The sequence below is a fragment of the Psammomys obesus genome, unplaced genomic scaffold (assembly GCF_907164565.1).
Source record: "Psammomys obesus unplaced genomic scaffold, mPsaObe1.curated_primary_1811, whole genome shotgun sequence".
NCBI lineage: Eukaryota > Metazoa > Chordata > Mammalia > Rodentia > Muridae > Psammomys > Psammomys obesus.
The window spans coordinates 13,851,097-13,876,095 of record NW_026585504.1 but is presented as its reverse complement, the minus strand read 5'-3'; the positions used below and the strand labels follow the sequence as shown (position 1 = coordinate 13,876,095).

At 47.2% G+C, this 24,999-nt stretch overlaps 1 protein-coding gene across 1 annotated transcript; it reads right to left on the bottom strand.

Annotated features, from left to right (window-relative positions):
* Positions 1–1,492: 1,492 nt before the first annotated feature.
* Patl2 (PAT1 homolog 2) lies at positions 1,493–9,943 on the bottom strand. The gene is made up of 14 exons (XM_055623950.1): positions 9,885–9,943; positions 8,589–8,654; positions 7,786–7,895; positions 7,209–7,292; positions 6,837–6,978; positions 6,355–6,475; positions 6,172–6,269; positions 5,953–6,006; positions 5,726–5,859; positions 5,443–5,602; positions 4,848–4,988; positions 3,091–3,185; positions 2,442–2,591; positions 1,493–1,811 (listed from the first exon to the last, which is right to left on the bottom strand). Exons 2-14 carry the CDS (start codon positions 8,619–8,621, stop codon positions 1,793–1,795), a joined length of 1,341 nt encoding a protein of 446 aa, XP_055479925.1. The 5' UTR covers positions 8,622–8,654; positions 9,885–9,943; the 3' UTR covers positions 1,493–1,792.
* Between the last annotated feature and the right edge of the window lie 15,056 nt (positions 9,944–24,999).

Sequence of the window (24,999 nt, the reverse complement as noted above, 5' to 3'; positions counted from 1 at the left end):
CTTGGCCCAGGCGTTCCTTCCGGTGGAGGCGCCCGAACGCGTCACGGACTTGCGCAGTGTTTTGGTACCTTGTGACTCTCCTCTGAACTGGGAGGCGGTCCTACGCCAGTTATCTTTTTAGCTTGGGCTAGGGTCGGGTCTCTACTGAATCCTGCAAGACCACGCCTACTCTCGCTTAGCTCAATTCAATAAACGCGAAATCCTTTCAGCTGATTCTGCTGGGCTTGTTGCAAAAGAGTTCTGACGCTGGTTCCTCTTACTCCACTGAAACCCAGTTTGGCACCTCTTCAATTTTTGTGGTTTTGTTTGGTTACAGGCCCTCCAGTACTGTGGTTTCCTTAGCAAGTACTTTTAAGGAACCTCCTCCCTTAACAACAAAAAATCTGAACTACCCCCCATCCCCTCCCTACACACACACACACACACACACACACACACACACACACACACACTCTGCAGCGCTTCAAGAAATCCGCACCCACGGAATTTTGGAAAGCAACCACCCTCATCAGATGCCCGGGAGCCCAGAGTTTGCAAAACTGGCAATCTTTAGTCCTCTCCCATCAAGAAGTTTTGAAGAGCAGTTTATCCAAGAAGTATTCGCCAGGCCCTTCTTCCTCTTAACTACAAAGACTGATTTTTCAGACCCTGTGCAGTTGGGTTTCCTGTACCCTTGGATACTCAGGGTTTGGGGGTGCCAAGCTCTCAGACCAATAGACCTTCTTTTGAGGTCAAATTTAACCTATTCGTTGTGGTCCTCCACCAAGGACTCTTACAGTCACGAAGATGAACGTGAACATTGAAGTTAAACGATGTAACAGACGGAGGAGTAGAGTGGAGATGGTGAGGCAGGTCACCGTTCAGTTTTTGTTTTTCTCAGGAAGCACAATCCGATATGGGAGAGAAAGGGGAGAAAGCTGAGAGGTGTTGAAAAGGCATTTGGGGAAAATCAAACAGTACCTTGTCAAGTTATTTGATAAAGGCTCCCTAGTGCCCTTGGATGCCTGATCCTCCTTTACCAGCCTTCCAGGTACTAGGAATGCAGGAGTACGCTATCACACCTACTTAACAATGCCTTCATAACATAGCCGCTTCCACAATCTGACCATTTCGGCTTAACTGCAACCTCTGTTAACATGCCTTCCTGGCTCATCCAGTCTGAAGCCTTTTCTCTACACCGGTCACTCTGAAATCATGACGTGTTTCCCCATTGTATTTATAACTAATTGATATTTTATGTCAATTCCTGCCCAACCTCTATGTAAACCTAGAAGTAACAGACTTGTGCATCACTGTAATCCTCTTGCCTGAAACCCAGCCTGGCTCATAGAAGGTACTCAGTGTTCTGTGATGAATGCAGGACTTCATTTGACAAAAATGCAACCAGGTATTTCCTATGCCAAGGAAGATGCTTATCTCGAAATCTCTCAGCCTTAGCTGAACATAATATGGTTTACATAAAGTCTGGCAACACTGAAGCAACGTCCCGGGTCAGACTTTTATTAAACACAAGGCCTTGTCTCTTATAAGGAAGGATATTCTTGACATAGCCACAAAATGGCCTTCATTGTAATTCCAAACTTACAAACAAGTTTCAACATAACATTTGATATTTCTTTAATTGTACCTAAAGTAGTCCTGCCTTAAGTTTAGGCAAATCACTTAGATTTTAAGAAAGGATATGACAGTGTTTGTGGTAGGGTCCTCCGATATAATGACATAGAGGAAATGTCTTCAACTGTATCACTGTAGATATTTCAGCTTCTCACATGTAAGTTCCAGAAGTAATCAATCAGTAGATACAGGCAAGCCTACAAAGAACAAGAGTTAGCTGCAAACACAATTCCATTCCATAAATATGTTTTAATTCATGCTTGGCTCATTCTAACAGCTGGTAAATTCTGAGGACACGGATGATCTCTTATTATTTTATATTCTGGAATAATCTCTCAACTATTTTTTGAATGAACTAGTTATTCAGCTTTTCAAATTACAGCTCTGTAATAGCACCTGCAAACGACCAACATTAGGAAAAAATGCAAAGGTTTGGCTGAACAGTCACAGGACCCTAATAAGTCCAGACTGGGTTACTCGGTGAAGTGATTTTTTAATTTTTTTTAAATTACATCATTTCAGGAGCCACTTGTCTCATTCCATCATGTGAGTCCACACTGGTCCTAGAACTTTTTTTATTTTTATTTATTTTTATTTTTTGAGACAGTCTCATGTCTCACTATGTAGGCCTGGCTGGCTTGGAACTTGCTATGTAGACCAGGCTGGCCTGGAACTCACCCTTGACCCTGAGTGCTAAGATCAAAGGCATGTACTACCATATTACAAAGCACATGATTTTTTCACAATCACCGTCTGTAGGAAATCTGGTGTGCGGACTTGGGCTGGGCCCGACAAGGGGCTGTAACTTTATCTCTGTAGGCACTTACTCCATTCTGGCTTCCAGCTGCTGAACCAATTGTTTGTCCATGTGGTGGCAGAACAGGAGGAGCAGGTTTCTGGGGAAGGCCAGAGGTTCTGCCAGGGATGCTGGGGGCAGCTGAGCTATCTCCCAGCCAATCAGAATCACCAAGTCTGTCCTAAGGGACAGAAAACACAAGCCCAGCAGAGCCTTTATGCAGGAAACTGATATCCGGGCAGAGGCCTGTATTATTCTTCCACCACCGCAGCCACTGATCCCGCCCCAGACGGCAATTGACAGGTAATGTCTGTACACTTGATACATACTTGATAATGCCTATCCATCCTTCTTCCGGTTTGATCTTAACTCTAAGGAGCTAATATGCCACTCCCAGGTGAAGAAACAGACTAAGAAGTGAAATGTCTCAAAGTTACATTGCAATAGACAGGTCTGTTTGACTCTAAATGTGTCTACTTTAATTACTATGACCTGTCCCTTGTGGGAAACCAACATTCTCAGACACCCTGTAGGGCAGGGAGAAGATACAGTCCTGCTAGTTCTTTCTTGCCCAGCATCCTCCCTGGTATTTGACTATGTTGTTCGGGAGCTCTTTCGTCGGGCTCACCCTACGCACCCAGGGGTATTGGGGTGTATTGACAAGGCCTTTATGATCTTACCAAGCTGCCCAGTCGCTGTTGGATTGGAGGGACGATTCCAGGGATACCAGCTGCTCTCCATGACTCAGCAGGGCATAAAGCAGAGATATCCCAAACTGCGAGGGATGGGCAGTTCAAAACAAAAGGAGTTCACCAAGGCGTTCGTGTTTATCTGTCTTCGCTGTCTCTCTCCACCAGAAGGACAGGCTTGTATGCACAGATGGAGACCAATAATGCCACAAGACCTGTCAGATTTTATAGCTCGGCAAAGATCTCGGACATACCCAAAGGGATTACTGCTCTGAACTTTCCACAAGTTTTTTTGAGAGCTGACCAAATGGAAGAAATCAGTCAGTAGACGAGGCACAGAGCCTGGACTGATGGCTGATGCAGGTAGTCTGTGAGCCATACTTTCAAAAGTCCCACTTTAAGCAGAGCGCCCAAGAGAATCCTCTCGAGATTGACAGAGTCTGGCAAATCTAGAGTTGCAGACCTAAAAACCCGCTGTTGTAGGCTTCAGTGGAGTGCAATGAAATGGTATGGGAAATGCTCAGTATACAAAAGCCTTGTTTGGATGCTCAGCAAAGAAAAAAAGACTTTCTGTCTTTCCTTTAGTAAGAGAGCCTAATATTTTAAACAGGTGGGATCTGGGCTGGCCTTGAACTCACAAAGATCCAGCTGCCTCTGCCTCCAGGGTGCTGGGATTAAAGGTGTGTCCCACCTCCACCCGGCTAAGTGTGGAGACTTTTTATGTGGAAGCAGCCACAGGGAGTCCATTGGAAAAGATGTCTTTTTCCCCCTGATGCATGTCTCAGGTAGTGCGGGCTAGCCTTGAATCCACCATAAAGACAAAGGTGACCTTGAAATTATGATACCGGTTTCTACTTTCTCCTACTAGTTCGAACCACCATACTCAATTTGGGTGGAGATCAAACCCAGGACTTCATGCACACCCCACAAGCTCTCTCCCAGCTGAACCACCCCCTCCCCGCCCCCTGCCAAGACGTGTACTTCTCTTTCCTAAATGCCAGGAGGCAAGAAGTCCTGTAGGGCATGCCATTTCCTCCCCGGCATTCACCACAACCCTCACCACGTGTTCACAAGCCACAGTGCCAGGCAGTGTGGAAAGAAAGAAATGGGGAGGGAGAGAGGTGGGGAAAGGAAAGGGAGAGAAAGAGGAAACACAAGGACCTCGTGTTTAATAAGCTCTCTTCAGATGACCCTGTGCTCACAGGGAGGATTTTGTCTGTTTCTGAGACAGCTTTAGAGTGGCCTAACACTTGCCACGAAGCTTAAACTGACCTAGAACGCATGATCCCTCTGCCTCAGCCTCCCCGGTAGTAGGAGGACACTCTGTCCAGTTCTCCTTAGACACTGAGAAGTGCTACTGAGGGTGAGATTTGTGTAGAAATGAGCTCATTCCCTTGAGTGTTTCTTGCTAGTGGTACCATTTAGAAATCATCTACGGGAGGCCTGGCGTGATGGCACATGCAGCACAGCTGGGCACATCTGTAATCCCAGCACTCAAGCAGGCAGAGGCAGGCGGGTCTCTGTGAGTTTGAGGTCAGCCTGGTCTACAGCATGAGTTCCAGGACAGCTGAGGCTATACGGAGAAGCCCTGTCTCGAACCCCCCCCCAAAAAAAAAAAATTATCAGTTCAAGGTTATCTTTGAGGTTACGTGGAGATTTCTAGGTCAGCCTAAACTATGTGAGACTCTGTCTCAAGAAAATGGAACAAAAAAGCCATCTGTGGAAGGAAAAACGTCCCAATACATTACCTGATTCTGAAGTACCACAGAGACTGGCCGCTCTGAGGAGCCAGGTGCCAGCAGCAGCAGACCTTGTAGTCCGTGGAGAAGCTGATGGAAGGTCAAGTGCCGGATATATTTCCCCAGAGGTTTGAACAGCATGTGGAGAACCTGCACGAAGCTCAGTCAGTATCTCTCCCAACCATTGTAACTCCATCCCCTCATGCTTTGCCTCCAGTCCCTTCCCTGTCTAACCAGCTTTAGGCATCTTCCTGGTCAGGTTCCTTGCCAGGCTTAACACCGATCATAACTCTATTCCTAATAGGGTCCTAGAGCACTGACCTATTCTACAGTGGCTTTCTACAGGAAGTAGATGTGAGACTCACCCCTCATTAGGGGACCCTCGTCTCCTCTCAAACTCAAGGCCTACACGTACCTGTACAGCCGTCCATCTGTTTACCTTTGCTCCTCATATCTGAAGATGATCTGCTGTCCCCAGGGTTGTTTGCTCTGTAACTTCCTTATTTGAGGGGTGGGCAAGAACACCCCTACTCTACATCTCACTAGCATCTCTAGGAAGGGAGGGATTCCAAACCCATCAAGACCATCCCCTTTGCCACAGCACCTGGTCAGCCGCGTCCCTTCGGATCAGGAGGGGCAGATGGTAGATGATGTACAGGAGAAGGCTAACAGCTTGATCACGGGGCAAGAAGGGGAGCAGCCGAGCCACCAGAATCTTCCCTTTCCTCACAGACATCACCTGCAGAAGGTTATCTGCTGTCTCCCTGCAATGGACAGAGGAGAGTGTTTTGAGAGTTATGACTGGAAAGAAGGCTTTATGCCAGCAGCAAGGCCAACGCCTGCTGACCCTCCTCTTCTGAGGGGAGGTGGGACTCTCTCATACTCACTCGGGGTTGTTCTGCTCCTGGGTCTTTAAGGCCTGGAAGAGCTTCTCAACCTGGTTGCTCTGTTCCCCTAAGTGGTGGTGGTGGGCAAAGCCATCCTTCTGGCTCTCCTCTATCTTTAGTAACTGAAGGAACATCTGGGAATTCCACAGTGGAGGGGGGTTGTTAGCTAAACAATATCGTCTCCTTAAAAACTTAATCAAGAGCACCTCTCAGTGAGCTTCTCTGACCTTCTCAATCTGGAACAACACTCGAAGCCTCTGGCCGCTTGCAGCTCCTGTATCCTGGGTACAGAGAGGCCCCAGCCATCAGCCACACAAGTCAGTGCAGCTGGAAAAGGCTAGACGCAAAGTCTGAGCACACTGCTCCCTCACTCTTACATGACAATTTAAACCCGAGCATGAACGTGTTCTAGAAAAAGAAATTCTGGGATGATCACACACTCCTACCTGCTCTTGAGTTCCGTGAGATACAGCATCAATAGCTCGCCGAGGGCTAAAACATGTTGACACGGCTACCTGGCCCAGGGAACCCTCAATTCGTACCACTGCAAAAAGAGAGCCAGGAGGCACACCCTTCGCTGTACACGCCCGCCCCCAGGTTTCCAGCCCCAGCCAGCAGCCCGGCCATACCTGGCTTATACACTTCTGCCTTCTGGATGTAAGGGGGGACCAGCTTGGAAGACTCGGCCCTGTTCCTCTGTCCAAGCAGCTCTCTGTCTGCCTGCCTCTTCTCTAGCTTCTGATAGTACTCCTGTGAGTCCAGGGAACAAGGAACGTGTATAGGCGCCTATAAGGCATTTCTGAAGCTCAAAAGAGTGTACGGAGATGGACGTGCCCACATTCCCAGGGTAGGTAGGGAAACCTCTCAGAGGATGGAGACAAACCTGGGGGATTTGGAAAACAGGAGATAACCCAATGGACCAAAGTATAGGAGACTAGCAGAGAAGAAGCTTGAGACACTAACTTTACAAAGAAGGATTTCGTCTTGGAGTAACTGTGCCAGCACCTAAACAGATGGGGCCTCTAGGAGTTGAAGAGAGACTCAGAGAAGGCCCAGCAGTCTTAACTCATCAGGCCATGGTCAAAGCTGGGACTAGGGGCCCAGAGCTCACCTGGTAATAATAGTCATCCAGGCAGGGCTTCTCACTCTGCAGCTGAACCATCTGCAGTTTTATCACCCAGTCCTTCTCTTTCCGGGTCATGAGGTTAGCATATGGGTCTGGCTTCTGAGACCAGGGCTTCTGGGCTAGGAGACTTCAAGCCAGCAGAAACATCCCTTTAGGCCAGCCCTGCCATAATGACTTCCCAAGGAGAGGTGAACAGGCAATGGAATGTTCTTGGAAAGACTGGAAAAGGTGCAGTGTTGGGCAGCATGGTGGAGTAAGGCATATGCCGTGGTTTGGGAAAAAGGGTTAGTCACGAGGAAGTACCCAGGACGCATACAGGCTGGTTCCCCTCAGCCCTGCTTCTCATCTAAGCTTTACCTCGCTTTTTGAGCTTTTTGTCTCCGCTGCTGCAGTAGGCTCTGATGGTGCTGAGGGTGGAGCTGGGTCAGATGACTGGGAAGGCTTAAAGGGAAACCAGCTGAGTGGCAAACTTCTGCTCTGCACCCCAACCCTCCCGTCCATTCTGCTCCGGCAAGCACCAGGAAACAGCTGAGGCAGCCCTATGCATCTGCATGCCTCCCCCAAATGAAAAAGCAGAAAACCTGGCATTCCTCACTTCCCCATCCCAAGATAGGTTTTCCTGTAGTCTGTCTGCAGGCAGTCTAGGCACACTGGGCAACCTTTTGGCTCGGTTGTTAGCAGTTCTGAGTTCTAGTCTCAGTCCTGTCAGGATAGCCAACCTCCCTACTTTAATTTCCTCTGGACTCTGTCTCTTCATCTGTGAGGGAGCAGAGACTGGACTATGCTTTAGATTTTTGTTAGTAAATCTCTTAAGTGTTTTTCCCCGCCCCTGTGGCAGCTGGTAAAAGGCGATAGAGGTAGTTCTTGGCCACCATGTCTTGTGAGCTGTAGGAGGCACTCAGCTTGCCTTGGTAATGTGGCCTGGCACCGGTACCTGAGTTTAGGGGGCCATGGGGTCTGTGGTCCGTAGAACAGAAAAGAATCTGGCGAAGGCTGTTGAGGTCCAAAGTGACGGGCTGGAGAGCTGGTTCTTGGAAACCCAGGCTGAAAAGGAATTGGTGATAGACAGTCCAGAGGACAAGGGGGAAAGGAGAGAGCGCTTACCCAGCTCAGGTAATTTCCTGTTCTTTGTTGGGGAGCCCTCGGAGCAGCTATGCTTCTGGCCTTGGTTGACAGCTTGGCACCTCCTAGGAGGCTCTTTTTTCAGGCCCTAACTGTCTGGGGGCGGGGAGGACCCACTTTTGAACACTCCTCATGCTTTCGTGTTCTGTCCTCTGCCAGTGAGGGCAGGCTCCCCTGCCTTTTTCCTCCTCACTCAAGCCCTCAGCAGAGCTTAATTAGTGCATAGCCCTCCCTGCAGGGGTTTCCTGGTCTCCGGTTTTCACGTGATCATGTCATTCATGGACGGCAGGTATCTTTCCGGCCCTGAGTTCAGTGCGGATCATCCACTGAGATGGTTGCTGATGTCGGAGCAGGGATCTAATTTGTCCCATGTGGTACGAGTGACAGTCCCAGTAGCACTTATTAGGACCGTTCTGCACGGCCTGTCGTTTACCGAGCTCTTCTACATGATGTGCCTGCCCCCCCCACTAATGCCTCATTGAGGGTTCTTCGTCTCTAGGGCAAGGAGGAGAGTAGACGACATAACAGAAACCAGGGACACTCCATACCTCCGGGAATGGGATGTTCACGTCACTCGGTCACCTCCCCACAGGATGGAGACTAACGCGGACTCACCTGCCACAGGAAATTCAGGGAGGCTTGTGACATCCCCAGGGCACCAGAGGAACTGTGCAGGCCTCTCTGGAACAGAAAACAAAACAAACCCCAGCAGATTCCAGAGGACCCCCACACTGTCTCCTCCTTTTGTTTCCATGGGAACAAGGCTGGAGCAGCAAAGCCAATCATTTCAACAGCTAGGACCTAACAGCCTGGCATTCCCCTTCATCCTCAAGGCCCAACAGGACAGGATCCTTCCTCCTCCTGAGAAGGTGACTGACATTTTAGGAGTAGGTTGCAGGAGGTCACCTCACTTATACCGGAAAGTCCTTGTCTTTCTCCACTGGTCACGTGAACTTAAGGGAGAAATCCTAGAACTGGCCTCCCAAGACACTGGAGCTAAGACAAAGGTGACTCACCAATAGTAGGGTTACTATCTATGGGAGACACAGGACCCTGCTGGGATGTTGTATCCACATGTATGTGTAGCTACATGCCTGTACATGGCATGCACATGGAGGTTAAAAGATAACCTCTGATGTTGGACTATAGGGCTCTTTCCACCTTTTTCTCATTGGCTTGGAACGTTCCTGGCTGGATGAGCAGGCCTTGTGTCTAAAAACCCTTTGGTCCCTACTTCCCATCTTGCAGTGGCCGAGATTACAGACATCCACTGCTGGATCCAGTGCTTTACACTTGTTCTGGGGGTCTGAACTCAGGTCCTCACATTCACAAGGCAAGGGCTTTACCAACTAAGCCATCTCCCCAGCCTTGTGGAATTTTGTTGTATGTTTGGCTTTGGAGTGTGTGTGTCTGTCTTGTCTTGTCCTGTCTGTCCTGGCTGTCGGTCTGTCTATGTTGTCTGTCAATCTGTCTGTCTGCCACGTTCTGTCTATCTGTTCTGTTTATCTACCCTGCCCTGTTGTCAGTCCTGTCTGTTCTGTTTTGTCCTGTCTGTTCTTTGTTCTGTCCTATCCCGTCCATCCTGTCTGTCTATGAATGGGTCACTCTATGCGATACAGACTGGCTGGCAAGTCATGACCCTTCTGTTTCTACCTCAGGAGTCCTAGAGCTAGGACTGCAGGTGTGTGCCACCACACCTTGATTAGGAGCTGATCTTAGGCAAAGGACAGCTGCAGAAACTTAACCTGGAAGACGGAAAGAGAGAGGAGAGGAGAAAGCCCTCACTCAGCATCATGCCTGGAATAAACCACGGCAATTCAGAATGGATCTTAACGAAGAAGCAGAGGTGAGAGAGAGGCACCGAGGGAGTCAGTGAGCGTCTAAGTTCAGGCCTGCTGTCTCTAGCCCTACCTGCCATGGTACTTGGGCGTTTTGGATGGCACGCAGTATGGCTGGGTCCCCAAGATTCTTCTCTTCCTCCTCCACTTCTGGAGCCTGATCTGAACACACACCTTCCTCTTCATTCTCCTTCTCTTCCCCTTCCTCCAGTTGGAAGGGAGACACTAAGCCTTCTTTAGGAGCCAACGGAACAGAGAACTTGCTTGGTCTCTGGTGTAGGTGCAGACCTGGGGAAGAAGATAGAGACACTGGTGTGAGAACTCTTATCCACACAGGCTGATGCTCAACAGAAACTGTTCAGGAGCCATCTCTAGAACCATTTTTAACTACTGTTCTTAGCCCTGCTGCCTCAGGACACCCCCAAACGACCCACAACGGCGCCTGGCAACTACCAAACCCCCTCACTCTGCACATGTCATTTCAGTGGTCTGAATGGATACCGCAGGTTTCTCTCTCCACCTGCTCCTCCAGAAAACAAGCCCTTCTGTTGCCTCTTTAAATGGACTAGTCTCAGGTGTCCCAATCAGTGTAGCTTAGCCCCGTGTGCTGGGTCCTTCACCCTGTACGTCTGCTGAGCAGCCATACAGAGAGTTCAGGAGCATTATTGTTTTCCCACAGGGGTGAGGAAAATAAAAGGCCAGAAAAATCTACCTCAGCAGCAAGTGGAAGAGCTTTCACAGTATGTGAGCCCGGTTTCTTAACCATGCTGATGCGTGCCCCTTGCCTGTGTTACCTCTGGACGTTTTAGGTAGACACCCCAGCCCGCTTGGCAATACCTTCAAGGCATTTCATCTCGGCAGCCTAGTGGGCTTCCTTGTCAGTTGTGTCCTCCACTGATTGAGAAGCCTCTGGAAGGGAAACCTGGGACAAAGGAGAAACCCAGAGGTGTTCTCCTCCTCAGCCAGTAAGGATGGATGGCCCCTAAAACATCCGAGGTCTCCTTCCAGCGTGGTGGGCAGAGAATTATTGATCCCAGGCCTCAGAAAGTGAGGGCAGCCTAACTCTCCCACCCCCAATCCCACCAGCTGAGTTGCAAGAAGGGACAGAAGTGAGGCATCTGGCTAGGCCACTTTCTGAGCACAGTGACAGCCTGCTGCCGACACCCACTACCTGACTGCTGCAGTCCTTCCCACAGGTGAGCTGTGGCAGCCTGGGCCAGGGCCTGCTTGCCTCTCCTACCTTTTGAAGGCTCAGCTCTGCCTCCTGCTCACCTGTTAAAGGGCCAGCATGCTTCACTGCTGAGGTGGTGTAGAAGTATGAGAACTCTAATAAAGAAAACCCTTAGTCAGGTGTGGTAGCACGGGCCAGTGATTCCAGCCCTTGAGATGTAGAGAGGGGAGGAGGGTCAGGAGTTCAAGGGCAGCCTCAGCTACCTAGGAAACTCGAGGCCCGCCTGGACTTCACAAGACTGTCTCAAACAACAACAAAACAAGAACAAACAAACAAGAAAACTCTTAATTGAGTAGAGGCCACACCTGTAATCCCAGTACTTGGGAGGCTGAGAAAGGAAGAATGACTTGGGTTTAAGGCCAATCTGGGCTACATAGTGAATTCCAAGTTGGGCTTGTCTCAAAAGATCAAAAAATAAAAGCAAAACAAATAGAATCTCTCTCGCTTGGGAAAGAGAAATAAACTGTATATTTAGCCATTCAAGTCTATGAGTAAAATTCATTGAGGGCTGACATTTGGTGGCAAGTGCTTAAAAGAAAGTATCCTTTAAGAAAAGTTTAGGAAAAGTGAGGCTTGGTGGCACACACCTGTAATCCCAGCACCAGGGGAGGCAGAGGCAGGCAGATCTCTGTGAGTTTGAGGACAGCCTGGTCTACAAATGAGTCTAGGACAGTCAAGGCTACACACACACACACACACACACACACAAAAGGTGGGGGGAGGCTAGGAATTTCGTGAAGAACTTTGTTTCCATTGGATGCCTAGGTCTTACACCAACCTAATGAGAGAGGAAAGTTCTGGATGCGTCCTGGGAAGTCTGCGTCAGGGAAGGTGCACCTGAAGATGCTTGAACCCAGCAGCAGCTACCTCCCTCACCCAGCTGTCGCTGACGCGCAGCCCTTTACATTCAGAAGCCCCGCCCACTGCCCCGCCCACTCTTTCTTTCCAAGGATATTGAAACTATCCTAACAGGAAGAGATTTGCTGCGCACTGTGACTTACAAACAAAATCAAGTTACAGAGAGGGTGGTTTGAACTGGGATATGACTTCCTACGCTTTACTAAACCGCCTCACCCTAATGGAACAAGTGAGCACAGCTTGAGCTTCACCTTATCCAAGACATCTCAGACATGCTCCTTCCCGGCTCTAGTATGTGTGTTCCTTCTGTGAGTTCACTGGTCCTTACAGCGTTTCCCCCACTTTGTAGCCACTGCACTGTCAGAGTTCACTATGATTATTAGCTACATTGTATTTTACGTTATTTGTTACTGTGTGTGTGGTCTAGGAGTTAGACCGGGGCTTTATCCATTCCAGCCAAGTGTCTCATCACCCGAGCTACACTTCCAGCACTTGGGAGGCTGACGCAGTATGTCTCCAGCCTGAGGCAAGCTGAGGTTGTGTAGTGAGCTCCAGGTCTGGGCTACACAGCGAGTCTCAAAGCAAGCTAACGGAGGAGGAGTGGAAGGAAGAGAAACTCACCATACCGAAAGATGCTGATGGGACCACACCCTGGCACAGAGCTGCCTGACAACTCTCTGTCCAGCCTGGGACCAGTCACTACTCGATTGACCCCGTAGGTAAGGATGGGTGGTGATGTGTATGTTGCCTTCTCCTTGCCTCGGCCTCCTCAAACACTCACATCATGTGTGCTGGCCTGGAACTCCCATCGCAAAGTTTCCCCCAGGTAATTCAGGGTCTTCGGAGACTGTTATTTAGGCTGCAGGGCCCAGCTCTGGTGTAGGCGCCGGTGATCTGAACTCGGCACCTCATCCCTTAGCAGCAAGCACTTTACCGTCAGGGCCACCTCCCCAGCTCCCACCCCACGGGTTTCACCGGCTCCACAGGACCAAGTTTGCTCCCTTAGAGACAGGCTGCTGAGTGATGGATGGCCGATTCTACACCCCACCTCAGTTTACGCTGCCTGTCAAAGCTGGTCTTTGGCCAGGTTGTTCCTTCACAGGAAGGAATACAAAACCTGTTCTTTGCCCAGAAGGCTGGAGCAGATGTGCTTACTGGCCTGGTGACCCTCACAATGTCTGTGTGGCCGGAGGTTTTCCCAGACCCTGGCCATACATTTGTTTCTCTCAGAACCTATCTTCTTTGTGTGTTTTACAAAGAGTTTTGACGCAGTCATGTCTGATCCGTAGTTGGCTTACCTTGTTCCTCGAGGAGGTTTAGGTATGCTTTGTTGAGCATGCAGGATTGATGAAACATCAGAATCGTTTTCACGAAATCGTGCTGTGCTTAAATATGCCTAAAATAAACAATTTAGGGTCAGACACCCAAAGTTTGAACCAACACCTGCCACTGAGTCCTGCCGGACTGAACTACCGTCTTGCCTCCCACAGCTTGTCTCCCTGCTGGCTTAGAAGGTCACAGAGAGGCCCACAAAGGTCGCTGAGGACAGGCTCTGAGCTTTCAGCAGACCTGTGCCGTTCCCTGTGGCTCTGTGCCTCTTGCTTGCAGTGTGAGATGCGAGCTTGCAGTTATTCCTGCCTCGGGGCCTCCACGCCGCCATCATGGACTCTAACCCTCTAAAACCATAAGCCCAACTAAATGTTTTCCAGGTTGCCTCGGTCAAGCCACTTTATCACAGCAATATAAAGGTGTTACTTCTGTCTCATCTCCAGCTAGCAGAACACACAGGGAGAAAGTGAATGGGGTAGTGGGCCGGGAGGACCAGAGGCCACTGATGATGTGAGAGCTGTGTCTCACCCTGGTCGGGTGGTCAGCTCCATCCCCTGTGGACGTTGGGCTCAGGAACTGTCTGAAATGTGAGTGTATAGTCGCTTTTTGCCTGGCACCGATCTTGTACCCCTCCAGGAACATTTGGGCCGGGGAGTGGTTAGCTCAGAACAAACTGTTAGAGGTTTGTAGGTGCAGCCTAGCAAGAACATGTATGTACAGATACCTTGTTATAATGGGAAGTACAACTGGGTCTTTAGAATACAGGAAATGCAAGTGCCCCTGTGGGTCCTTCTCCTTCCTTAGTCACTTATGTCTATGACTCTGTGTTATTGGAAGGGTGGTGCCCTGCCACCATGTGCTCAGCTGATCGTCAGCAGTGTTTAATACCTGTGAGGGGATTCTCCAGCACATGGCCCTGCACGTCAGAGCACACCATTCAGAGCACACCAAACACTCCCGACGTGGTCTGAATGTCTCTGAAACATCTCTGTGTGTAAGATAAGTAGAGACAGGTGCAAGCGGGATCGAAGGCTGGAAGGCATTTAGTTCATATTGGATAAGCGTGTGAGGGTCGTTTCTCCGTAACCCTAGGCGTCACTGCTTTGGGGAGGGCTGCTACAAGGGATTCCACTGGTGTCATTGACTTTGAGATAAGGTCTCTATGCGTAGCACAGCAGACCTCAAATTTGCCATCTTTTGGCTTAGGCTTCCCATGAGCTGGGATTCTGAGCAGAAACCATCAAGTCCAGACTGAGTTTGTTTGATTCTGACAATTCCCGCCTTGGTCTCCGAACAATATTCTCTGAAGACATCATTAATTATCTGGTGCTTTGACCTGGATTGTTCCCTGTTACTGGTTTGATCTGACTCTACACTTCATCCGGTGGAGGGTGAGTGACAGATGTCAACGAGTTATCGAAAACAAACAGAAGACCCACAGCAAACAATCCTTTATGGCTAATGTTAAATTGTTAAGAGGTGTAAAAGAAGTGGCCCTTAGGCTAAGCCTCCCTGCCTAGTCTGCTCTTTCCTGTGGGTGATGGCCGAGCCTCTCCAAAAGCCCAGTTCAAGTTCTTGGTTAGGAGGTAGACTTCTGCAGAATGTCAGCTCACAACCCAGTCTCAGAAGGATCGCTAACCAGGACCAAAGCTGTGGGTGACACAAGATCCAGACAGCTTGTTAGGAGGTTGTACAAAGTTTATCGAGTGGGCTTTAGCACAAACAGATAATTAAATCAACTCTGACTTTGTTAAGACTTGATTTATTAGATAGTTTAAAAGCTGACAAACAGCAGAAAACTAAGCATATATAGTATATCTACGTACACACATATGTATATCTTATATGCTTTGTTTATGTATATATAATACCACATCACACTGGTTCCTCCCAGAGACCCTTATCTTGAGCTTGTCAATGTAGTCATGACTTAAGCTTTCTTGTGCACATAGGATTGACTTATCACCAAGTAACTTTTCAACAATTTATGCCTAAAACAAGCTACTCAAGGCCAGACTCCTGAAGTGTAAACTGACACCAGCTACTCAGTTGTGTTGAACCCACTACCTTCTTGCCTTACCCAATTGTTATTCTGCTGGCTGTGGTGCTCTCAGAAACTCACCCCCCCCCACATACACAGAGACAGAGAGAGACAAAGACACAGACAGACAGACACACACACACACACACACACACACAGAGAGAGAGAAAGAGAGAGAGAGAGAAACAGAGACAGAGAATAGAATTGAATCTAAGGACATGTATGACACACTATAACATTGTGATTATCTGCCTGGGAATTGTTAGGCTATAAAGTTCTATATGTTGCAAGCTTTAGGCAAACTTCAGTGTTGCTTGGATTTTTTTTTAAAAATAGACTCTTATATATTTTTTCTTTGTTTCACAAAAGCCTGAGATACATAAAATGTTACATTTCATCAAGAGTTAGCCAAGATAACAGAATTTCCAATAACCTTAGACAGTGAACTGGCTTGTGTAAGCAAGAAGGCAGAAGGAAAACAGAGCCAAAAAGTCAGGCTGAGGAGATGGCTCAGTGGGTAAAGGACTTGTGCAAGTGTGAGGCCCAGGGCCCTACACCCCACATAGAAACCTGGCGGTCAGGGCAGCTGCTTGTAATCCCAGAATTTGGGAGGCAGAGGTGGCAGTGGGTCCCCGGGTCAGGTTTGCCAGAGTTTACCACACTTCAGTGGTCGATCTTAGCTGGAACTGATGCGTTCATTCCAGGCTCAACTGAGCGCTGCCTGGATAAACGAGGCGGAGACAGATCCACAGAGATTTCTCGGCACGGCCTCGGCACGGCCTCGGCACGTGGTGTGCTCATGTGTATGTGTCCCTCCCTGCGTGCACACATTTGCTCACACAGACATACATATGTGAGGCGGGGCAGGGGGAGAGAGACAAACATGTCTTTTATGTTAACCCCAAATTTCCTGAGTGTGGAATAAAAAAAGGGATCTGGTCCCCTGAAGCGCTGGGAGCATGGAAGGAGCTATTTTTGTTTTAATAGAAGCATAAGCATGATGGTCAGTTCAGCTTGCCTCAAGGGACTGTTCCCAACAGTGGAGGCTGCACCATTCATTCTAACAGAGCTTTTAAGTTTTTTTTTTAATTTAAATTTTATTTTTATTAATTATAGTTTATTAACTTTGTATCCCAGCTGTAGCCCCCTTCCTTATCCCCTCCCAATCCCACTCTCCCTCCCTCTTCTTCTCCTATGCCCTTCCAGAAAGGGATTTTTGCATCAGAGGCTACACAGGCCATAACCCAGGAATGAGAACAGAACAGATAGGGCTTTTAAACCAGAAGCCAGATGAGTCATCCCAGGAACCAAACTAGAAAGCGCAATGATTGAATTGGTTAAGAGAAAATGTGTGTCAAGGGTCAGGGAATATAGAAAAAGAAAGTCCCCAAGGGAGATCAGGAGAACTCTAGAGACTACAAGTCCAGGCACTGATCAGGACTTACTGGGGAGTCCCAGAACCCTCCCAGTAGACTGAGGCTCTTGATCCCTGATACCAGAGGTCAGTGAGCAGAGGCAGGACTTGAATAAGTCAGGCATTTTTCAGAATCAGCAGTCTGAGAAGGCTGTAGGTTAACACCTTAAAAACTGCCTTGTCTCTTATCTATAGGCAGCAGAGTCCACAGGGAGGTGGGTGGGGGCATGGAGCTTGATCTTGCCCCGGTCATAGGGCTGGCAGCATTTCTGAGGCTTGGGATGTCTGTGCCTGTCTTGCTGTCATCCCTTGAGCTCTTTCCTCATCCTGTGGCTGTTTGGGACTTTTTAAAATGTTGAGTTTAGGGCATCTGGACTTTCATGGGTGGTTAGCTCAGAACAAACAATCTACTAACAATGTGTGTGTGGGTGTGTGTAATATACAGAGAACAAGTATGTCTTTAAAATACAGAATGTGAAAGCTCTCCTGTTTCTTATCATTTAAAATACTCTCTAAATAAACTCTTTTTGTATATATATATATATATATATATATATATATATATATATATATATATCACAGTGTCTTGCTGGGTGGTGGCACTTCCCTTTAATCCCAGCATAGAGAGCAGGTGGGTCTCTGTGAATTTGAGGTCAGCTTGATCTACATAGGAAGTTCTAGACCAGCCAGGGTCACATAGTGAGATCCTATCTCAAAAAAAAAAAAAAAATTACTTGAGCCAGATGTGGCATGCCCACCTGTAATCCAGAACTCAGAAGGTGAAAGCTAGAAGTTTCTCTCTGGAATGTTTCTCTCTTCGAAGTTAAAGATCAGTTAAAGCCAATCTATTTGACATGATACCTTATGTCTCTCTCTCTCTCTCTCTCTCTCTCTCTCTCTCTCACATACACACACACCAGTGTCCATTTCCAGTAGCCAAGGATTTTGGCCAACAGTACCATAGATAGGGAATTCACAAACAGAAATGTAAAGTGTATACATAAGGTGCTCAACTCAGTCATCTTTAAAGATTGAAGAAAGTAAGACAATTTTCAATAGCAGTAACAATCCCAGGGAAACGTGCAGGGAGATAAGTACATCTCCTAGTTTAAGGTGTGTGGGAGTATAACTTGCTACAAAGTCTCTGGAAGACTGCTTCATGCTACATAATCCCACTCAGGTGGCTCAAGCAGGACGACTGAGCATCCGGGGCCTTCCATAGTGAGAACCCATCTTGTGGAAAAAAAAAATTCACAAAGTAAAATATTATGAAAACATGAAGACACAATCTGTCATAGAAACAAATATAGTGTCTTTGTCATTCGGGTACTTTTTTTTTTTTTTTTTTTGCAGAGCAATATATGCGAAAGGATTAGATTTTTGTTAATGCGTATCCACACACATATCTTTGTATGAGTAGATAAAGTCCAGGCATAAACATACCTGTGGGCTAGCCGTGGGTATCTTAGAAGGTAGAATAGCATGTGATCTTAATATCTAAACTGTCTGAAATTTTCTTATGGCCGTGAGTTTTATAATTAGAGGAGTGTGGGGATGTATCTCAGTGGTAGAGCTAGTGCTCTTGGGGCTCCCGTTCTGACTCCCACATCCCCACAAAAAGAAGAAAAGTCTCAAGAACCAACATTGAGGAAAAACAAAGCAAACAAGAAACCCTGTGTCAGACAGACATGGTGGCACACACCTTTAATCCCAGCAGTTTAGGAGGCAGAGGCAGAGGCAGATAGCTCTCTGAGGTTTGAGGCCAGCCTGGTCTACACAGTGAGTTCCAGGACAGCTAGGGCTATATAGAAAAACCCTGTCTTAAAACAAAACAAAACAAAACAAAACCAAACCCTGCCTCTGCATCTCTGCCAGCCTCATCACAGTCCAAAGGGGAAAGTTCACCTTCCTCCCTTTGGTTCAAAGGTCCTCAGCTGGCTGCTCCTTTCCAGTAGAGTTAGTTGTCTGCATTGCGACCTATTTACAGGTCTACAAACTACAGTTCTGGAGCGCCTTTGGGGAAACATTTCCCCAGTGCCTAGCAGAACCTAGTTAAGAGCTGTTGAGTAACTGAATGATCGCTGTGGGCACTGACATTAGATGAACAAGTTGGAGCAGATTGTAGCAGTATTTGGTACAGGCTAAGAAGAAAAAAGGCCAAGCTATGGACACTTCTGTCCTGCTATAGAGGTCCCATCTTACAACTTTCAGGCCCCTATTAACACTGTAAACCTCAAGTCGGGCACATCACCAGGGCTGACCCAGCTCAGGTGAGAGTGGTGGGAGGAAGGGAGGACCCAAGACTCTAACAAAAAAATCCTAAGCACAAAGCAGGTAATTCACTGCTTCCCAAAGAGTATACCCCAAACGCCCTGTGGAGCCAGAGCCTGCTTGGTCAAAAGGCAAACTACACTTTGGAAAGGCTCTTTCACTAAGTTCTTGGTAATGGTCCTATTCTGTATGCTTCTGGAAAGGAGAGCTGGCTTAGCTTTCTGTTGTGGCTGCAATGACTTTCTAAAAACTCATTCACTCTAAACAGTCTGTCCTACTTCTGTAGACGGTAAGTCTAGCACAAGTTCATGGAGCCCAAACCAAGGTTTTGGTGGGGTGGCGATGCTCTCGGAGGCTTAGGGGAATCTGTTCTCAACTTTCCTGCCTCCTCCAGACTGCCTTCATTTCTTGACTCACGGCTTCTTTGTCTTAATGCTGTCTACTGTGTCTTTCTGGTTATGCTTCTGTAACAGTGTTTCCCTACAGCCATAGTCACGAAATAGTTCCCTGATTACAAACCATTTAGACGTATTTATTTTATGTCTATGAATGTTTTGCCTGCATGTATGTATGTATACCAGTTGCGAGACTGGTGCTGGTGGAGATTGGAAGAGGACAACAGACCTCCTGGAACTGGAATTACAGATGGTTGTGAGCCAACATGGTGTGAGTGCTGGGAATCAACCTGGGTCCTCTGGAAAAGAAGCCAGTGCTCCTAACCACTAAGCCTTCTCGTCTTTTAAGGATTCATGGAACTAAAATGGATTTGCTTAAGTCATCCCCAGTAATCGCCGCGCAAACTTCTCAACCTTAATTATATCAGGGCCTTCCCTTATGTCCTACAGATAGCAAATTCACAGGTTCCAGAGATGAGGGCAGACATATTTGTTGGGAATGGGGGAGCATTATTCTGTCTGACAGTAAGACATGGTGTGGAGAAAAGTCTAAAATCATTGTTCATTAGAACCCAAATCTGTATATAAATGGTACAGAGGTGAGCTCTTTAGGGTTATTGGGCTGCTAAGAATGTTAACAAGTAGGAAATAATGGCCCACACTCTTAATCCCAGTACTTGGGAGGCAGAGGCAGCTAGATTTTTGTGAATTTGAGGTCAGTCTGATCTACATCGTCAGTTCAAGGACCACCAAGGCTACATAGTGAGACCCTGTCTCAGAAAACCAAAACAAAGAAACTTCCCACAAACCACAACCACTACCAGCAATGGCCCCCAAAACAAAACAAGAATGCTAACAAGTTATTTTTATTGTTTTTGCTGGTGTGTGTGTGTGTTTGAGACCAGATCTCACTATGTAGCCCTGGCTTGCCTACAACTCACTGTGAAGACCACATTGGCTTTGGGCTCACAAAGTTCTGCTGCCTGCCTCTGCCTCCCAAGTGCTGGGATGATTTAAAGGCAGGGCAATAGTTCTTTGTTATAAGCACCCTCTGATATATAATTTTCCTATAAAGAGACAAATTGTTGCCTGGTGTATTGGTCAGGGTTCTCCAGAGGAACAGAACTTGGAGAATGACTATATAGACAGGCTCTGGTCCAGCTTGCCCATCCGTGACTGTCTACCAATGGAGGAGCCAGTTAGTCAGTCCCCAAGGTGGGATATCTCTTATTCAGCATGCACCAGAATTCTGAGGAAGTAGGCTTTAATGCCAATGAAGAAACAGACTTGCCAGCAAGAATACAAGCAAGCAGGAAGAGAGAGCAAGTTTACTTTTCCATGTCCTTTATAAAGGCCACCAATGAAAGATGTGGCACAGATTAAAGGTGGATCGCCCACCTCAAAAGATCCAGATTAAGCCCGGCAGTGGTGGTGCACCCCTTTAATCCCAGCACTCAAAAGGCAGAGGCAGGCAGATCTTTGAGTCTGAGGACAGCCTGGTCTATAGAGCTACATCTAGGACGGCCAAGACTACACAGAGAAACCCTGTCTTGGAAAAAGTCCACATCAGTGACTTAAATGATTTAATTAAGGAAAAGTCCCTCACAAATGGACTCACTCACTTGGGTTTTAGTTAATTCCAGATGCAGTCAATTTAACATCCAAGGTAGACAGCACACCTGGTTTCGTTCGTCAGCTGACAGTTGTCAGCTCTCTGCCTTATACCTGGCTGCTTGGGACAAAAACCTGTGCGCTGACTAGCTCAGCTTCTCTGGCAACTGGCTGGACTACCCTCAGGGTTCCCAGCTGTTTTGGACACTTTAGAATTGCTCAGAGAGCACTCACAGGAACCACTCCAATGACAGCAGCTGCCAAAGATGTAACTTTTGTTTTGGAAGGCTTTGCTCCAGTTGTGGCTATTTCAGATAATCTATGCCAGTAGGAAGCAAGCCAGGGGTTAGAAACCTTAGTAAACTGTAGGTAACACTGTAGCTTTTCTCACTCCAGACTAGAGGGAAAGAACTTAGGAAATTCAGTAAGGAGGCAATGATTAGTGCAATATGAGAGCCACAATTTGTTTTTATTTCCCCATGTGAATCCTGTGATTGATGCAACTGGAAGCTGTGCTATGATTGGTATAAATACTATCCTTCATTTGCAAACCACACCTGTCCTAGATTGCAAAAGGAACTTTTATTTCCCGGTTCAGTTGTCATCTGGGAGACTTACTGCATCTGTTGGTTAACCTAGGCCTAGTCCTGGAAGCTTCTAGCCTCCATACAGTCTAACCTAAGCCTAAATTGTTTTCAGCCTCTGAGTCTTACTGCTTAGTAAGCTCACCCTTTCCTGTTCTTACCGAGCTCTGGGCTGCTGATTCAACTCAGCTGTTCTGGCTCAAACTCCTCTCCCAGCTAACTTAATCAATCTGGCTTTTCTCTAGGCCTATTTGCCCTGTTTGGCCTCAAACTAACTCAAGCAATCCACTCTAATCTCCTGGCTCCTTCTCATTCTCTGGCTCATTCAGTCTTCACCTGAGTTCTCTCTCGGCAACCCGTCTGTCTATTAACCGTCCTGGCAAAACCGCTCTTCTCACTCCGCATTGGCTCTTAGGTAGCTTCCTTCCCCTCTCTTCTCCTGAGAGTTGTGCATATCCTATTCTGCAAAATCTTCTCTGATTTGTCACCTTTTCTGCCACACCACTAGACATCACTTTCAAATATGGGTGTTTCCTTCTGCAAACTAACTTTACCTTCATTGTTTGGGATTAAAGGCCTGTACCACCACGCCTGGATCTAAGCTTTTCTTTACCTACAACTTGCTCTGTATGAGGCTGGTCTTGAATTCAGATCTTCTTGCCTCTGTGTCCTGGATTAAAGGTGTGTTTGTATTCTGCCACCTGCCCTGGCGGCACTGCCTACCTAGGCCTGGGCTGAGCCCAACCACATCTCTCCTCCATCAGGAAAAAGACCTACATGCTTGCTACAGGCAGTCTGGGGTAGCATTTTCTCTATCGAGGTTTGCTCCTCTTCTCAAATAACTCCAGCTTGTGTCGAGTTGACAAGCAACCAACCCAGACAGCTATGAAGAGCAGACAGTGGTAGTGGTGGTACGGCTGTAGCGAGGAGATAGCTAAAGAATCCCAGAGAGCAACAGGCAGAGATGACGAAGGATGGAGGAAGCTGGAGATGAGGGACTGGGAGCCCTGGTCACTGGAAGACAGTTCCAGGTAGCTGGCAAGCCTTAAAAACTAAGGCTCCCCATACCAAAGGCTTATAACCCTAACACTGGCTGCTGGGGGTTGTGGCTATTGCTGCTGCTGCAAACCAAGCATTTCATTAGATGCTAAGTGTGTGGCCTTTGACAATCAAAACCCAGAAGCTGGGTACTCAGCTTCACCATGAGTACCCAGAGCTCCTAGCCTCAAACTTCTAGAGCCACAAGGCTTATGTTTTTAGTTTTTAGAGGTTGGGGGTACATGTTTCTGAGCCTGGCAACCTAGCCCATCAGTCTTTGGCGTTCAATGGCCTGGGACTACCAACACTGGAAATGGCATTCCTTGCCTTTCCCTGAGAGAAGGGACGCCAGCCAGCTTACAGGTAACAGAACAACGTGGAAACTATCTAAAATTTTTTAAGTGAAAATAAGCAAATTCCCGATTTTGCAGAACTTCTTCCCCCTGTATATGTACTATTCCTGTTTCGATTTCCTCATCTATAAATGAAGATGCCTACATTTGTTAGTGTATGCATGAGTCGTCTGCATGCTTTTAAAAGGTGATTTTGCTGCAGTTTGTCTGATGTGGACCCAGCAGGCTGCGTGTCTCAGCGCTCCTGGGTATCCATGGCGCTGATGGTGGACCATGCTTTGGAAGCAGGGGACTGAGGACAGAACCTGATAGATCTCAGCACAACTGCACTCTTGTGTCTGGTCGACCTGCTGACAGAGGTCCACTCAGGTGAACTTTTAACTTGTTCCTGTCTCTCCACTTTGATATCTTACTTTTCTTACTGTTCAAGTACTTCATTCTTTCCAAAGCCTAGCAATGATGTACATACCTGTGCTCTCAGAGTTCATCTTCTCACTGGCAGTGGCGGTGCACCTCCTTAGTCACAGCACTCAGGAGGCAGAGGCTGAGTCTGAGGCCAGTTTTGTCTACAGAGCAAGTTCTAGGACAGCCAGGTCTATACAGATAAACCCTGTCTTGAAAAGCCAATTAAAAATTAAATTAAAAAGGAGTTCTTTATTTGTGTGTGTGCGCGCCCCTTTCCTCCCCCCCCCCATGTGTACTTGTGTAATGCCAGGTTCACGGGATCCTCAGAGACTACCAGGAGATGATGCAATAGCAAGAGAGCTTTATTACAATAGCGATCGAACCCAGGACCCAAGCCTCACTGACACAGCAGTAGAGAAGTAGGACCTCAAGCTCTGAGTGAGCAGGGTTTTTAAAGGGAAAGTCTGTGAGCAGGGGGTTTCCATGACAGCAAACGGGGGGGGGGCACATGCCTTGATGTTATAGGATTAGGTAAAAGTTAGAGAGGCAAGGTGATCTTCTCTGAGGCACAATTGCCTGAGGCATATGATCACAATTGCTATTCTTCTAAATTATATCTGAAACATTGGGGAGAATTTTCCCAGCCGATTCCCAACCAATTCTAATTGATTATTGCCAGGGAGATTGTCTATTTTCTATGAAGTATTTATTCTGTGATATTTCCTGGAGGCTGTTGCTAGGAGAGTTAACTTTGTTTTCTGCTGAGTGCACATTCTGTGATGTTTCCTGGTACCTGAATTCAGCTCCCAGTCAAGATGGCTCTTTATTTCAAAATGGAGTTACACCCAGGCTACCTTAAACTCTTCGCTTGTGCCTGCAAAGGCCAGAATGGGGTGTCAGGTCCTTTGGACCTGAAGCTACAAGTGTTTGTGAGCTGCCTGGTGTGGGTGCTTGGATGGGTTTACCTTTTGGAACCGCAATAATTAATATACCATGGATGTATTTAAGTATACATGGATGTATTAAGTATACTATATGAGCATGTCTGTAAGACCAGCCCCAAACTCTAAATAATTAATAGTTTTCACCCCAACAATTCCTTCTACTCCTGATGCTCCTTCTGGTCCCTGGAAAACACTCACTGGCTTTCTGTCACTACAGATCAGTGTATCTTTTGTGCATTCTATATAAACAGACTCATATAAGAGTCTATTCTTTTGTCTGGCTTCTTCCAGAATTGTTATTTGATACTTGTATCACTGGTTGATTTCTCGTTTGTTCTTGACAGTTGTCTTGTTCTGACAGGTCTACATCACAACGTTTCTCTCTGTTCCCCTGTTGGTGGCTGTTTGGATTATTTCTGGTTTACAAAGCGGCTGCCAACATCCATACAAGTCATTGTATAACATAAGGTTTTGTTTTCTCCCTGTATTCTCCCGAGTACAGAGAATAGGTAGAATGGTTTATTAATTATGTTTAATTAAAAAAAAACTATTTTAGACTACTTATTTTGCTTTATTTGTATGAATATTTTGGCTACATGTATGTTAGTACACCATGTGCATGCCTGTTGGACCCTCTGATAGTGGGATTGCAGATGGTTGTGAGCTACAATGTGGTGTTAGAAATTGAACCCCAATCCTCTGCAAGAACATCAA